The sequence below is a fragment of the Populus nigra genome, chromosome 5 (genome assembly GCF_951802175.1).
Source record: "Populus nigra chromosome 5, ddPopNigr1.1, whole genome shotgun sequence".
Classification (NCBI taxonomy): domain Eukaryota; kingdom Viridiplantae; phylum Streptophyta; class Magnoliopsida; order Malpighiales; family Salicaceae; genus Populus; species Populus nigra.
In genome coordinates this window covers 3,294,899-3,308,854 of record NC_084856.1, presented here as the reverse complement: position 1 = coordinate 3,308,854, position 13,956 = coordinate 3,294,899, and the positions used below count along the sequence as shown (strand labels likewise).

General features: G+C 34.9%; 1 protein-coding gene across 2 annotated transcripts; it reads right to left on the bottom strand.

The window, feature by feature from the left end:
• Nucleotides 1–3,207: 3,207 nt before the first annotated feature.
• On the bottom strand, nt 3,208–12,346 carry LOC133694594 (methylcrotonoyl-CoA carboxylase subunit alpha, mitochondrial). Of its 2 annotated transcripts, XR_009842310.1 has the most exons (17): nt 11,810–12,346; nt 11,029–11,150; nt 10,717–10,864; nt 10,243–10,380; nt 9,949–10,044; nt 9,807–9,866; nt 8,813–8,905; nt 8,471–8,582; nt 7,600–7,704; nt 7,108–7,244; nt 6,465–6,699; nt 6,209–6,375; nt 5,998–6,114; nt 5,461–5,703; nt 5,282–5,377; nt 4,011–4,115; nt 3,208–3,632 (listed from the first exon to the last, which is right to left on the bottom strand). XR_009842310.1 is itself a non-coding variant. In XM_062116165.1 (16 exons), exons 1-16 carry the CDS (start codon nt 12,149–12,151, stop codon nt 4,107–4,109), a joined length of 2,220 nt encoding a protein of 739 aa, XP_061972149.1. In that variant the 5' UTR covers nt 12,152–12,346; the 3' UTR covers nt 3,882–4,106. The 2 variants fall into 2 exon arrangements, 1 of the variants encoding a protein (XP_061972149.1); XM_062116165.1 differs by lacking the exon at nt 3,208–3,632 and having other exon boundaries at nt 3,882–4,115.
• Nucleotides 12,347–13,956: the final 1,610 nt, after the last annotated feature.

Sequence of the window (13,956 nt, the reverse complement as noted above, 5' to 3'; positions counted from 1 at the left end):
CAGGTGATATCTGCATCTAGTCAAAACTATACTAGCTTGGAAATTATTTTTCAAAATGTACGAATTTCGAAGAGATAAAAGAGTGAATGCGTTGAATTCTATGATATCCGACGTAAGGATTGACTTGTTTAGGCGAGTAAAAAAACACAAAAACAGAAAGTCAAAGAAAGATAAAAAAAAAAAAAAAAAGCAACGGCGTCCTCAACACCACCTGTTGAGCCGTAATTGGAAAAGACACCGTTTCATGCCTCTCGTATCCATCCATGCCTAGTAGTATTTCTTTTTCTTTTTTTTTTGGCAGCCTGATATTTTGATTGCATTGCGCTTCCATTATGAGCAAATTGACATCCCTAATCCTCCACCCACTACAAGTTAGAACAGTCTCCGATTGCAAGACGGAAAAAAATAGCATTGTTGACATTTCAAATGCCGGTCCTGTAGAGCTATTGAAAAAATTGTGGCGGGGGGGTGTTATACACTGCATGTACCCCACGTCGAGGAAAAGCTGGGGGAATTCAGGCAAGGTGTTCGTCGGAGCTTTGACAATATTGGAGGCATTATTAGGGTGATATCGTATATAAGAATCTTATGAAAAAGATTTGATGAGTACCCATAATAATTAATCAACACGACACCCTTTAGCCAGCCCTATCGGCCGGAAAAAGATTGGTAATGTGTGTGATGTGAATCGTGATTATTATACCCCCCATCAACATCCATTTTTTCGGCCACCGGGAAGGAATTTTCTTGGAGAATATATAATGGATCTTTGACTGTTTGTACACGCGTTCTCAGAAGCAACTTAACATCAGAATTTACGCTTATTATAAAATTCTTGGTATCAGTACAATGTTTTTTAAAAATATTTTTTATTAAAATATTATTTTTTATTTTTAATATTAACAAATCAATATTATAAAAGAAAAATCAATTTAATATTTAAAAAACAGAAGCCGGCACTTACAGGTGGCCACCTGCCTATTACGGCTGCTTACGGATATGCGATGGGTTCATGGTTCATGCATGACAGTAGATGCAACGGGGAAGCCTTACTTAATGGAAATTTCTAGCTTAGTTCACGTTTCATTAATTAAATGAAATAAATTGACGGATTAGGAATATCTTAGGAGTTAAATTATGGGTTTAAACCCTCTTTTTTTTCCTAACTTTTTCAAGTCCTGACATGCATGAATCAGCCAAGAAAAGTCACCTAATAATCGCAGGCACATCTTGTATTTCTCGCGGCTTTTAGGAAATTCTATCTCTTAACTGAAACATTAAATATTTACCAAGCAACCATTTCTCACCATCACCTCAAATTCTATCCCAAAATCTAGTATATGTTACATATTATTATTTGAAATTTAAATAATGATTAATCAAACTATTTATATAATTACTTCTCTTCTTAGCTTAAAAAATATCAAATTAATAATAAAAATCTTAGTACCCATAAAAATAGTTAGTGAAACTTAAAGATTCTTCGATAATAAAATCAATAACTTTTTTGAGAAAAACAATAAATAAAATAATCTTAAATTATAAAAACAAAAGTGTTTGTTCTTGTTTTCATGGGTGATTAATGCTCTAAAATATATAAGTTTTCATAGTAAAAAAAGTTATAAACTTTTTATCTAGATTATTTAAATGATATTTATACTCCTTGAATCTTATCGTTTTAATAAAAACAAGAGAGCCTAAATGTCAGCTCCGCTTGGTTACATTAATAAGGGATAATGATTTCTTATAAATCATTAATGAGGAATAAATATTTTTTACATATCATTAATAAGATGAAAAATATAGTAAGTCATTTAAAATTGTCTATAATATAAGTAGATCATGTTATTAATCTATAATAAAGCTCTGTGGTCCGAATTTCTAAGAACAATAGGACTTTACATGTAACCAAACTAAGATAAAAAGGATGTGGATGTTCTTAAAAAAATTGTAATATCTTGGGTTTAGTGGATTTTCAAATCCAAGTACATTGAATCTGATATCTTGTCAAACCCACGTTGCATAGAATTCAGCTAACAATTGAACCCAAATATATTGGATATAATAACTTATCAGACTTACGATGCGTTAGATTCAGCTAACAACTGAATCCAAATGTATTAAATCTGACAACTTATTAAACTCAGGTTACTTTGAGTTCAGTCGTAACCAAGTGTATTGAGTTTAACAACTTACCAAACCCATATTATCTTGGGCTCTTTTAATGCAAAAATATTGAGTCAAAACAGCGGACTCATCAATTGGATTACTAGATTAATAAGACTATAAAACACATTGAATCAACACTAACCAGCATCTTCAATATTTATCAATTGCTAGTATTACAATGGAAGCAACAATATCCTAGTTTGACTGGCATTCAGGAGATTTGCTAGACAAGTAAAAAACCACAAAACAAAGTGAAGTACTTAAACACAGCCACCAATAGGCAGGAGAAAATACAAGGGAATAATTAACGGGTTGACCTGTCTAACCGTGTACCTATTGGATCCAAGAACAATTGTTAAAATCCCTATTTTGAACGAGTAAAGGTTCTATCTAGTATCATTATAAATTTCTTCAGCACATATCAAGTAGTTTAGAAAACCAATCTAACAGGTTCGATATAGTAATATATAATATAATGATTGCCTTCTGATGTCCGTAACAGTCATGCAAATGAGAAGCCACTACATGACAATTAAAATATATACAATAAAACTCAAAGTGGTATAGCTCAACTCGTAAGACTCTAATTTGTTCTCTAAAGATCACGAGTTCGAGTTCCACAAATCTCAGAGTTACTGAAAGTTTATATGGTTATGACATTTGCAAGCTGATCCGGACATCCTAGTTAATATATATATATATATATATATATATATATATATATATATATATATGGACAAACACATACACCAAGCATCTTTTGTTTAGATTAGAGCATATGCGTTGGGCCCTCCATCGAATACATAAAGGCTCAAATCTGATTTGAAAACGTACAAATCTTCAATGCCACAATAGTACAACGTGATGTCAAGCACTGGTAATTGACCATTTTAGAAATAATTTAGTTTCAATGTGAAAAAACCTAATCCAAGATGCTTTTATCCATTAAAAAGAAAAATATATTCAATGGGCACAAACTCGTCTGACAAGGCCATTTTAAAATTGATGCAAGCAAGCACACCATCAACAATGTAAGCATATCAAAAAATAGTAATTTTTTTATTCTTAAGAGAGAAGAAATTTATTTATAAACCATAGCGCAAGGCTATTCAGCTCTTTTTTTTCACTAAAAAGTAAGGCAATTCAACTTTGCATGTTAACACAACACGAAAAGGTAAGGTACAAACGCTACATGTTTGATATGTCAATATTTTGACTAGAAAGTTATCCAACATCTTCATATTTATTATTCACAAAATTGCATTACTTTTAGGCAATCCAATCGTCAAACTCAGAATTCAGGCTATGTATTTGTTGGAGCTCTGAGAGTGCCGGCAATTGTGTGACATCGTAACCCAGAAAGACTAGAAAAGTAAAACATTAACGGGCTGACCTGCCAATCCGTGGATTCCATGCTCATCACATCTGCTCAAGAAGATGTTTTCGTTTCCAAACCTTTGCAACTTGCAACATGATGACAAAGTTGAGCGACATCAAAAAGACAAAGTAATTTCCATATATCTGATGTTTAGCTAGTTGCTAACAGTCAAGTACCATTTAGCAATGATGACTTGTGTAACATTTCTACTTGCCTTGTTTTTTTTATCATGATTTATCTTTACCTATTTTATTCTCCATCAACATTCTTCCTCCTTTAGTGGTATGTGAGTGTGTGCATGAAAAATATAATCCACCATGAGGTTAAACTGTGATTGAGATAATTAGAAAATATTATTGACTTTACAACAGTTTCTGGATTACATGTACGGAGATGGGGAAGTTTCATTCTATGAACTAACTAATACACAAACAAGGCACTTATTACAAATTAATTTTCTTACCATTGAACCCACAGCTCAGGAAACTCCTGTAGATCTGTTTACGCCGCCATTTGTTCAAGCAGTTTCCTCATGTAAGGAAAACTTCACTCTGAGATTCTATTCACCCTGGCCAGGGAAATGATCCCATTCAACACTGGTTTTAGGAAACTTCATGAAATGGAAAATTAAAACTCATCTATCATGATGAATCAATGAATTTAAAGGTCACCAGCAAGTTAGCATTGCACAAGTTGAACAAGCAAACATGCCTATTTCTGAAAATTCCCATTTTGGATGACTAAAAAAATAGTGAGATATCTTTACAATCCCTTCTTCAGCACGCATCAAGTGGTTGGCTAGACCAACCCACCACATTAGATAATTGCCTGGTAAATATATTGACCCTTCACGATGTCCATAATTACATCATGGACTAGCAGATGAGAAGCCAATACCAAAGTAGTTAAAGCTGGGAGTATGTGCTATAAATGTTAGGAGATTACAGCAGCATTCAGTTCAACACATGGAAACTAGTATGCTAGCTTTCATGGTGAATAGAGCAGCGAGTCGCAGAGTATGAGCCAGGAAACTGCAAGAAACCAAATTATCATGGCACAGTAGCCTCCTCACCTTTTGTCTTACTTATGGGATACAGGTAACCTTGTAAACAATTTATGAAGAGAACAAAGAACCTCTAAAGGAGGTCAATGCCAATTCACTTTCTCAATTCTGAAATTGTTTGACGAAAATTCAATGGAGATAATAGGTTAATAAATTCTGTCTTCAATTTCAGTAGGGGAACTAGAACTCATTTCACATATATTCAAACTCCTGAGATGAATCTTTTATCTGATCATTTAGTACAAACTATAAAGCCATAATTGCCAATATGCAAGTATATCTAGTCAAATAATTGGCACAACAATGAAAATGAAAAGTGTAATGGAACATGATTATAAAGTAAAGTCGATAGGACAAATTGTCATGTAATATGAGGACAGATGTTTCCATGCATTTTGCAATGATATCATGTTCTGCTAATGAATGGAAATTCTGTTGATATTTGTACCAGTAGCACTGCACTGGTCTAGGTTTTAAATGATTTAACATGATTATAAAGTAAAGTCGATAGGACAAATTGTCATGTAATATGAGGACAGATGTTTCCATGCATTTTGCAATGATATCATGTTCTGCTAATGAATGGAAATTCTGTTGATATTTGTACCAGTAGCACTGCACTGGTCTAGGTTTTAAATGATTTCGACTTTATTCAAACAGCATTAACTAACCTTGACACTGAAGAGGGGACTGCTATCAGAAACCTGTTGGCCAGCTGTCACTTGAAGCCCATGAACATGCCCAGTAAATGGAGCCTTCACAACATGCTATTAAAATTAAAGAAAATATCATGAAATGTTCTAGCACATCAAATAAATTGACTAAGATTTTTGTGAAATTTACAACAAACCTCCATCTTCATTGCTTCAAGTACTAATATAGGCTGCCCTTCTTCTACCTTTGTTCCATCCGTCACCAGAACCTTGACTACTAAACCAGCCATGGGAGCCACCACAGTTCCTGGAGGGTGCAATGCAGTCTCAAAATTGGTCTTCTGTTGTATTTCATTATCATCAGACAAGTCAAGCTCTAACTTTTGTCTGAAATGATAATGATGTGATCCGTGCCATAAATGAATGTGCTTTATTTTGTCCTGCCACCAAGTACCAGGTTTAACATCAATACCACAGGCAAATGCTCTTCCATTCTTGACTGAGGAATGCTGAATTACTAGAGCATGCTAGCTTTTCTTAATAAAAACTGGTAAATGACATTTTATTAAATGAAACAAGAAGCTCATCAGACTCTTCAAAAATAAAAGCATCCCTAAAAAAATCGCACATGGTGGTAGGGAATGCTACAAGGTAGGTTAAGAAAGCTGCAATCAAGAATGCGCATAAATTAATCTACATAGCACTTCAAGGTTTTTATATAGGCACACAATTACCTTGGAATATGCAGATAAACTAACATCCATGCTCACACCATCAGTTTCAACTCTAAAATCTTGGTCATGCAGGAGTGTTGCCTTGACTTCCAAACCAGGGGAATTGACTTCTTCTGTCTGTGTTTATATGAAACAATAATCGATCATAATTCTGGATACAGAAACAAAACATCTAGACATTAATTGGAATTCATTACAAACACATAAACACCTCAATAAGATAGTTCCCATCTGACTGATAAGTGATGGAGAAGGTAAAAAATTTGGAGCTGCTTCCATCATATTCATTCTCCCATTCAAGCTCCATGGTACAACTAGCTTGATAATGGGCTCGAAAAGGGGGATGAGAATACCATATGGGGAGCAACCCATTGGTCCCTGCATTTGCAGAAATATATTATGACTTAAGAGGAATCCAAAGGAACAAGTAACATGCAATGGAAAGTTGGAATGGTCCTTCAACCTACCAGGGAGACTGGACTTTATAGCAGAATGCTCCTTCTCACAAAGACATGCAGCTACCAGGGTTGCGCTGAATCTAGCATTATCATATGTTTCCTTTGCACGTGTTAAATTGTTAGGATCAGTAAAGAGGTCATCTTTATAATGTTCAATAAAGTGGGTCTCCACATTGCCATTTTCAAATGCTCTATGGTCAGCAAGTTTTTGAAGAAAATTGATATTAGTTGGCACACCTGCAACCTGACAAGCATCAAGTCCATAATATGAGTACAATGATCTCAAAGTATTATAAAGATAAATAGGTGAATCAAAGAGATAGAAAACAAACTGCATTCCCAAAGAAACCAGAGGGAAGCAGGACCATAATATACATATGGAACTAGTTTCTGTTGACAATCAAAACATTTTATTTATCTGTCTCAAAGCATAGGTACAGAATATCCATGGGGTCCTGGCCATGTGGACCGTCAATTATCTTTCAAACAAACCATCAAAAATTTTTACTTTGTAACCAAATAATTTAATTTGACTTCATAGTTCATACATAGAACTACTCTTCCAGGTCGATGCCTAGCATTGTGATTGTAATAATATGCAAAGTTCATAAATGAGAACTGCAGCTAAAACATGATTGCCGCTAAGATGTACCTGAAATTGGGATAAGCAATCCTTCAGTTTGACTAGTGCTGCAGCACGGTTTTCTCCTGAGACAACAAGCTTTGCAATCATTGGATCGTAGTGCATGCTAACAGTATCCCCCTGCTCAACTCCAGTCTCAACCCGAACTGATAATTAAAACACATCCAGTATAAGCCAAAAAAGAGGAATGCAAAAGGCTAAAATAATCAATAAAAACACGCTGCAACAAAGAAAACCCATTCACTCAAAGCTGGTGGTAGACTTAAACCATTACAAGGACACATAGACTGTTCCATCCTCACTGTTTTTAAATATCAAAGAGAGCAGTGGTTGCAAAACAGGAAACCTAATTGAATAGTAGCTTCATAAGGAAACTTTGGCCCATCAATATTGTGAAAGAAAATCAGCAAAAAGTCAGGGAAAATACCAATCACCAACAACGAAACAAGGATTCATATTCAGCATACATAAGTAACATGATTATTTTGTTGCAATTACCACCTGTTGGTGAAACTGGAACGGGACGATAATGGTGAAGAACTCCAGTTGCAGGAAGAAATCCTTTTGGAACATTTTCAGCATATATTCGGGCTTCAAAGGCATGCCCTGTCAAGTCATAGTGATCATTATCAGGTAAACTAACAAGGAACTCGTAAGAGTAGAGAAACTCTTCATGCTTAACATGATAAAGATATCATATTAAACGTGGTCTAAGAAATCTGAAGAACAGAAAGTTTTCCACATGACATCAGATCTTAAAACAAAGGGCAATCCAACAATTTATTTCAACCTTGGTAGACCAAAACTGACACGAAACATTGAATTTGCACTTCTTTTTTCTTGTTTAGCCTTTTATTTTATCTGTGATAAATTGGAACACTTTTATTTTTTGCATAAAACAAGAATATTTTATTTGAAGAAAGAAGTGCAGATAGAAGAGGGAGGATAAGACATCTTTTGCAGAAAGAAGACGAGAAGAGAACAGTTTTGGTCTTATTATACTGAACAAGTGTATGCCACCTGTTATGCTACTACCTGATTTTTTGGAGAGTGGGGACAGAATTATGCTACTGGTCTACTAGTAAATCAAAAGGTGAAAATGTAATTTCACAGCAAAGAGAAATTAACTTTTTACTAGTTGGAATTGTGATAGTAAATTTTGACCACTCTATTGCAGTTCCAATCTACTAACCAACAAAAGGAATAGAAGGATGGACATAGTCAATGCCATGTAGAGAAAAGTGAAAGGAGGTGCAAGTATCATATTTCAGAAGTTGAGTACCAAGCAATATATGAGACCAAGGAGCAGAGCAGGAAAGTAATATAACACAGACATCACACGCATAAATCATTTCCGGGGGAAAGAATTTACCCAATAAAGGCACCTGTGACTGATTAATAGGTAGTGGTTCTCCATTTGCAACAGATATTTGCCACTCTACAAGATCTTGGCCAACAATCATCTCAGTCACAGGATGCTCAACCTACATAAGAATATCACAGCTCCCTGTCAGATTTATGCTAGGCTTGTGGGACTGGCGGAGAACCATTTATCTAGTTTTGTTTACTTTATCGTTATCTTACTTCTATTTTATTGTTATCTTTGCAAACTTATCATTCTACCTGGTGGATCTCTATGCTAATAAACTAAACTAGATAAATGGTTCTCCATCAGAAACTAAAGCAAGAAGACAGAAATGAGCAAAACAAGTACCTGAAGGCGGGTGTTCATCTCCATGAAATAGAACTGGCCTGAGACAGTGTCAACTATAAACTCCACAGTGCCAGCATTGTGGTAACCAACTGCCTTTTAATATGCAAGAGGGACTATACATTAGCAAATATAATGAATAAAGTTAAAGAACAATGACTGCAGTTAAAAGGGATGTGAAATGTTAGAGCTAAATAAGAGAGCTCGTTAGGTAGCACAACTATGATGGTCTCAAGTTCCAAAATTAATAGCACAATTATGCAAGACAAAGGGGTAGATTCCTTAAAAATAGTGGCCTACATATTGCAAGCAAACAAAATTCAGAACTTCCTAAAACTCCATTTTCCATTGTAAGGCACTGGGATGTAGGATCACGGACAAAGGAGAAAATAACTTGTATAGTCTTAATAGAAATGTGAATAAGCTCAACAACTATAATATGGTAGATTTAGGACACAAAAGGGTAGTCAACAATTTTCCAACTTTATAACCACCAATTCGAGAAGAAAACATATGCCCATAGGGATTCAATGATCTCACGAAGGAAGATAGAACAAAACAAGTTTCTAGTAAACAAACATGACTCCAAGGGATCCCATTTGGCGTAGGAAACTGTTGTCGGGAGAAGGATCCCTTTCTAATGTACTAAGTATCAATTTGCAATTTGGCTATTACAACGTGATCAAAAGATTTCAAATCAAAACATTCTTTGTTCATACTCCATAAAAATTCATTGAACTACTTAAACCATCAAAAGAAGAAAAAGCAGGTGCATTTGATTTGCATGGTGAGGCCCATCAAAAAAGTATTTTAAGGCTTCAAAAAGTCCGTCCATAACATGAAACACTGTATGTTATGTATAGCATGTTAAATCACAAGCTCAGGCTAGAATTCAACCCAAATGGTGCACGCCAAACATGGAAATTACTTGCCTAAGAATTTGTATTTTACTGAAAATATTGATAATGTTCAGCGAGTTCAACTGACAGGACATTACCTTGGCTGCAGATACAGCAGCCTGGCCCAAGTGGGAGCGGAAGTCGTTCATGACATTTGGCTGCATCAACCGATTTTCTATTACATTTTCTATAAATCTACAACAAGAAACCTGATTGAAAACTATAGAAACTGAACATTACAGCTGGAGCTTCTTCAATTATCTTCTGATGTCTTCTCTGTACGCTGCAGTCCCTTTCATATAAATGTAGTACATTGCCATGTTTGTCCCCAAATATCTATGAATTTGAGAAAAAAGATCTTACAAAAAATTCAATTACAAATGATTTATTTCATTACATGGACAAGTACGTGACATAATTTGAAATTGAAATATAAGAATTCAAGAACATGTAAGCAAAAAATTGAGACGTAATTTTGTAAATATAAGAACTAGGAAAGAATGCTGAAAGATTATTACATCCAATACCCCATACCTGAACTTCTATGTGTCTTGGCTTTGTGATATATTTCTCTAGCAGAATTGTGTTTATACCAAATGAAGCAGCTGCTTCACGTTGTGCTCCCAAAAAAGAGTCGACAAATTCATTTGGACTTTGAACTATCCTCATACCCTAAAATCTGCACATTGTGAGAGCCTCATCCAAAAAAATAAATAAAAATCCAACATAGTAAAACAAATCATGCATATACCTTTCTTACATTTGAATGAATTTCATGTTTCTTTTCACAAGAAAAGAACTCGAAGATTTTAATTTTCATTCATCAAATGAGAGTTAACGCCAAGCATGTGCTGGACTACTGATGCATATTCCAATCAGAACTTGGTGAGTTACCATACATCCATATCTCATAAATTGATGTCTTGTATACATGCATCGTCAATTATATTAAGCAACTCAGATTCCTAATGTTACAGGGTAGCAATTAAAAGAATAAAATTGGCACACCTTTCCACCACCTCCATGCGTCGGCTTTATTAAGATAGGGTATCCAATCTTATCTGCTTCTGACTTCATAAGTTCAATATCTTGTTCACTGCCATGATAACCTGGCACAAGCGGCACCCCTGCTGCACCCATTATCCTCTTTGATGCACTGTTGAAATTAAAACACTGATAAAAAATTTTACAGAATTTTCTGAATAATCGAAAGCATAATATTAGCTTATACAGAGAAAATGAAGGGCCAACACACTCAAACATGCATGTACAGATTGAGAGAAACATGAAATTAATTAAAAAACAGAGGTCTTATCATACCTTTTATCACCCATGTCCCGGATTGCCGATGCTGGTGGTCCGACAAAAGTCAGACCTTTGTCTTCACATAGTGTAGCGAAATCAGAACTCTCGGATAAGAAACCATAACCCGGGTGAATAGCCTGACATTCAAAAGTAGATATCCACTTTGAAAAACAAGTCCTTGCATTTTCTTAAAAAAAGAAAAAAAATCATCTACCTCACTGTATAACTCACAAAAAAAAGGAAATTATATGTTTAGGATAACTTTTCTCTCTTTTAATGAATGTGATCAGGGTTACTAGAAGCATTGTAAACTCAAAATAATAAGCTATTCTACTATCTTCCAAAATACAAAGTGCAAAAGGCCAACTCTTATGCACAGTGACCAGCCATGGCCCAAGAGCTTAAAACTTTAGAGGTAAAACAAAAAAAAATGATTTAAAAAAGCTCACTTTGCTAACACCATGTAAAGAGAAAAAATAAAAGTAGGAATTAACAAACGCTTCAATTTCTAAATGGAAATTATACACAAATAATAACCAAAAGAAAAGGGCTTAAGCAGTCAAACATTAATGATGGTCAACGCTAAAGACTACACGGTGAAATCACCTAATGGAAGTATTGACACAGCAATTGCAAGTCATAAATAATTACCGAAAGTCCTTTGAAATTTGAGATTGAAAAAAAAAAAGGAGTAATTCATATCATAGGAAACTTAATTATAAGCACGATTTTAAGTAAAATTCATATAACGTTCACTAATTTCTCAGAAACCAAAACGCAGCGTTTGGATACTAACCTGTGCACCAGTACGAATCGCGGCCTCGACAATCGCCGAGCCATTCAAATAACTCAACCGAGCCGGAGGCGGACCGATATGGACAGCCTCGTCAGCCGATTTCACGTGGAGCGAGTCTCTATCCGCGTCACTGTAAACCGCGACGGTTCGAATCCCTAGGCGTTTCGCGGTCCGCATGATCCTGCAAGCTATTTCGCCTCTGTTTGCAATCAATATTTTCTCTATGCGCGGTGTAGTTTTGGTGTCATGAGAGGAAGATTCGAGGGAGAAGAGTCGTGTTTGGATAAGGAAATGTCTGTTATCGTGGAGTTTTCGACGGAGGATGGTTGCCATTGACGCCATGGTTAAAATTTCTCGTGGAGATGATGATTGATTGAGGGAAGTAGATTGGTAACGTGAAAGAAAATGGCAGTAAGTGGAGGGAGTGTGTTTTTGGTCATTAAAAATACGAGAAAGGGGTAGTTTTGGAAAGAGAAGTGTCTGGTATAGTGAGATGGGATATGGATCTGATGCGGTGCTTAGCTGGGACCGTGTAACCTTATCTTGATTGATGATCTTGATCGGGGTCGATGCATGTTTTATGTTATAAAGCATTGTTTGGTGGTGAGATAAAGATTATTTTTTAAAGTATTATTTATTTTAAAATATATTAAAATAATATTTTTATTTTTAATATTAGTATATTAAAATAATAAAAATTATTAATTTAAAACTCTTAAAAAATTCAAAAAATTTAAAAATCGTGGTTGTACGGCAGTGTGAATACATATCCCAAAGCAAATAAACAATCATTTTGCATTTCTCCTCTTTTCAAGTTTTAGCTGTCTTTTATAAAAAAATCAACGTATGATGAATTTTATTTTTTATATTTTTTGTAAAAACCAGTTCAGGTTGTCATTTAAAAAATTAAGGTTAAATGAATTATCAGCAAAACTCCAAAAACTAAACATTTTGAATCAGAAGCAGGCACAATCCATATAAACCAATTGAAAAATTATGGTGGTTCGCCAAGCCTTGGGTTGGTGATCTTGATTAGCCTTGCCTTGTGTTTTATCATGTCAAGACTTGGTGATGGATGAAGTAAACCGATGGTCCAATCTTGGGCCCAGTCCTACATCCATAGTCAAGGCATTTGGTTTGGACTTTAAAGTGGGTATTAAGTCTAGGCCCGTCAAGTGTTGTTTTCTTTTTTTTGGAAAAAAAAAACAATGTCGTTGAACTCTGCTTTGTTCATGTTGATTCCAAATCATGTTATTGATCTTTTTCATGAAATGATGCAATGGTATTTTCCATAGCCGATTAACCGTATTTATCAAATTTTGACTCCGAAATAATTCATTGTTTTATATGAATATGTATGGTATTGACGCATAAACAATGATTATTCAGTAGTTCATTTGTACCTTTTCTTTTTTAAGAAAATGACAAGTTGAAGTAAATAGAACAGGAGAACAAGCCGGCCTGATTGGTTTTCCTCCTGTTGATTTTGGTATTGTAATTTAACTATATTTTTTAAAACATTATTTTTTATACATATTTTTAATTGTTCTGATATTAAAATAATTTTTTAAAAAATAATTTTTGATGAGGTGTCTAGGACTCAAGCCCAACCACATGGAAATCAGGCCTAAACACCATGGAAATTAGGCCTAAACACCTAGACAATGAACCCCTACAAATAACGAAGATGAAATCCAATTTTTTTGATTTATTTTCTAGAGGTCATCAATTTGAATTCTACAAGTTTCAGGACCATTGAAGGCTTACATGGTCGTTAACTTCAGGATTTTTAGGATTAGTCGAGATGCGCGCAAATTAGTCCGGACATCCACGTTAATAAAAAAAATTCAAACTTTTTTTTTCTCATCGAGAATGAAGTGACATCCAATCTCACCCGTAACCAACCAAATGGGCAAAATTCACACCAAATATGCATAATTCACCAAAAACTAGTATAGATTCGGTCGATGTGGGTTGAGAAATATTACTGGCTAGCTCAATGAACATTGGTCGGCATGCATGAACACAACCATGCACGTTGGCTCTGGATGAATAATTACGAGTTCCCATCACGGCGATCATCCATCCATGCACAAAATGTCAAACGATACAAAACACGTCCGAAAATGGCATACAAAACACGATAA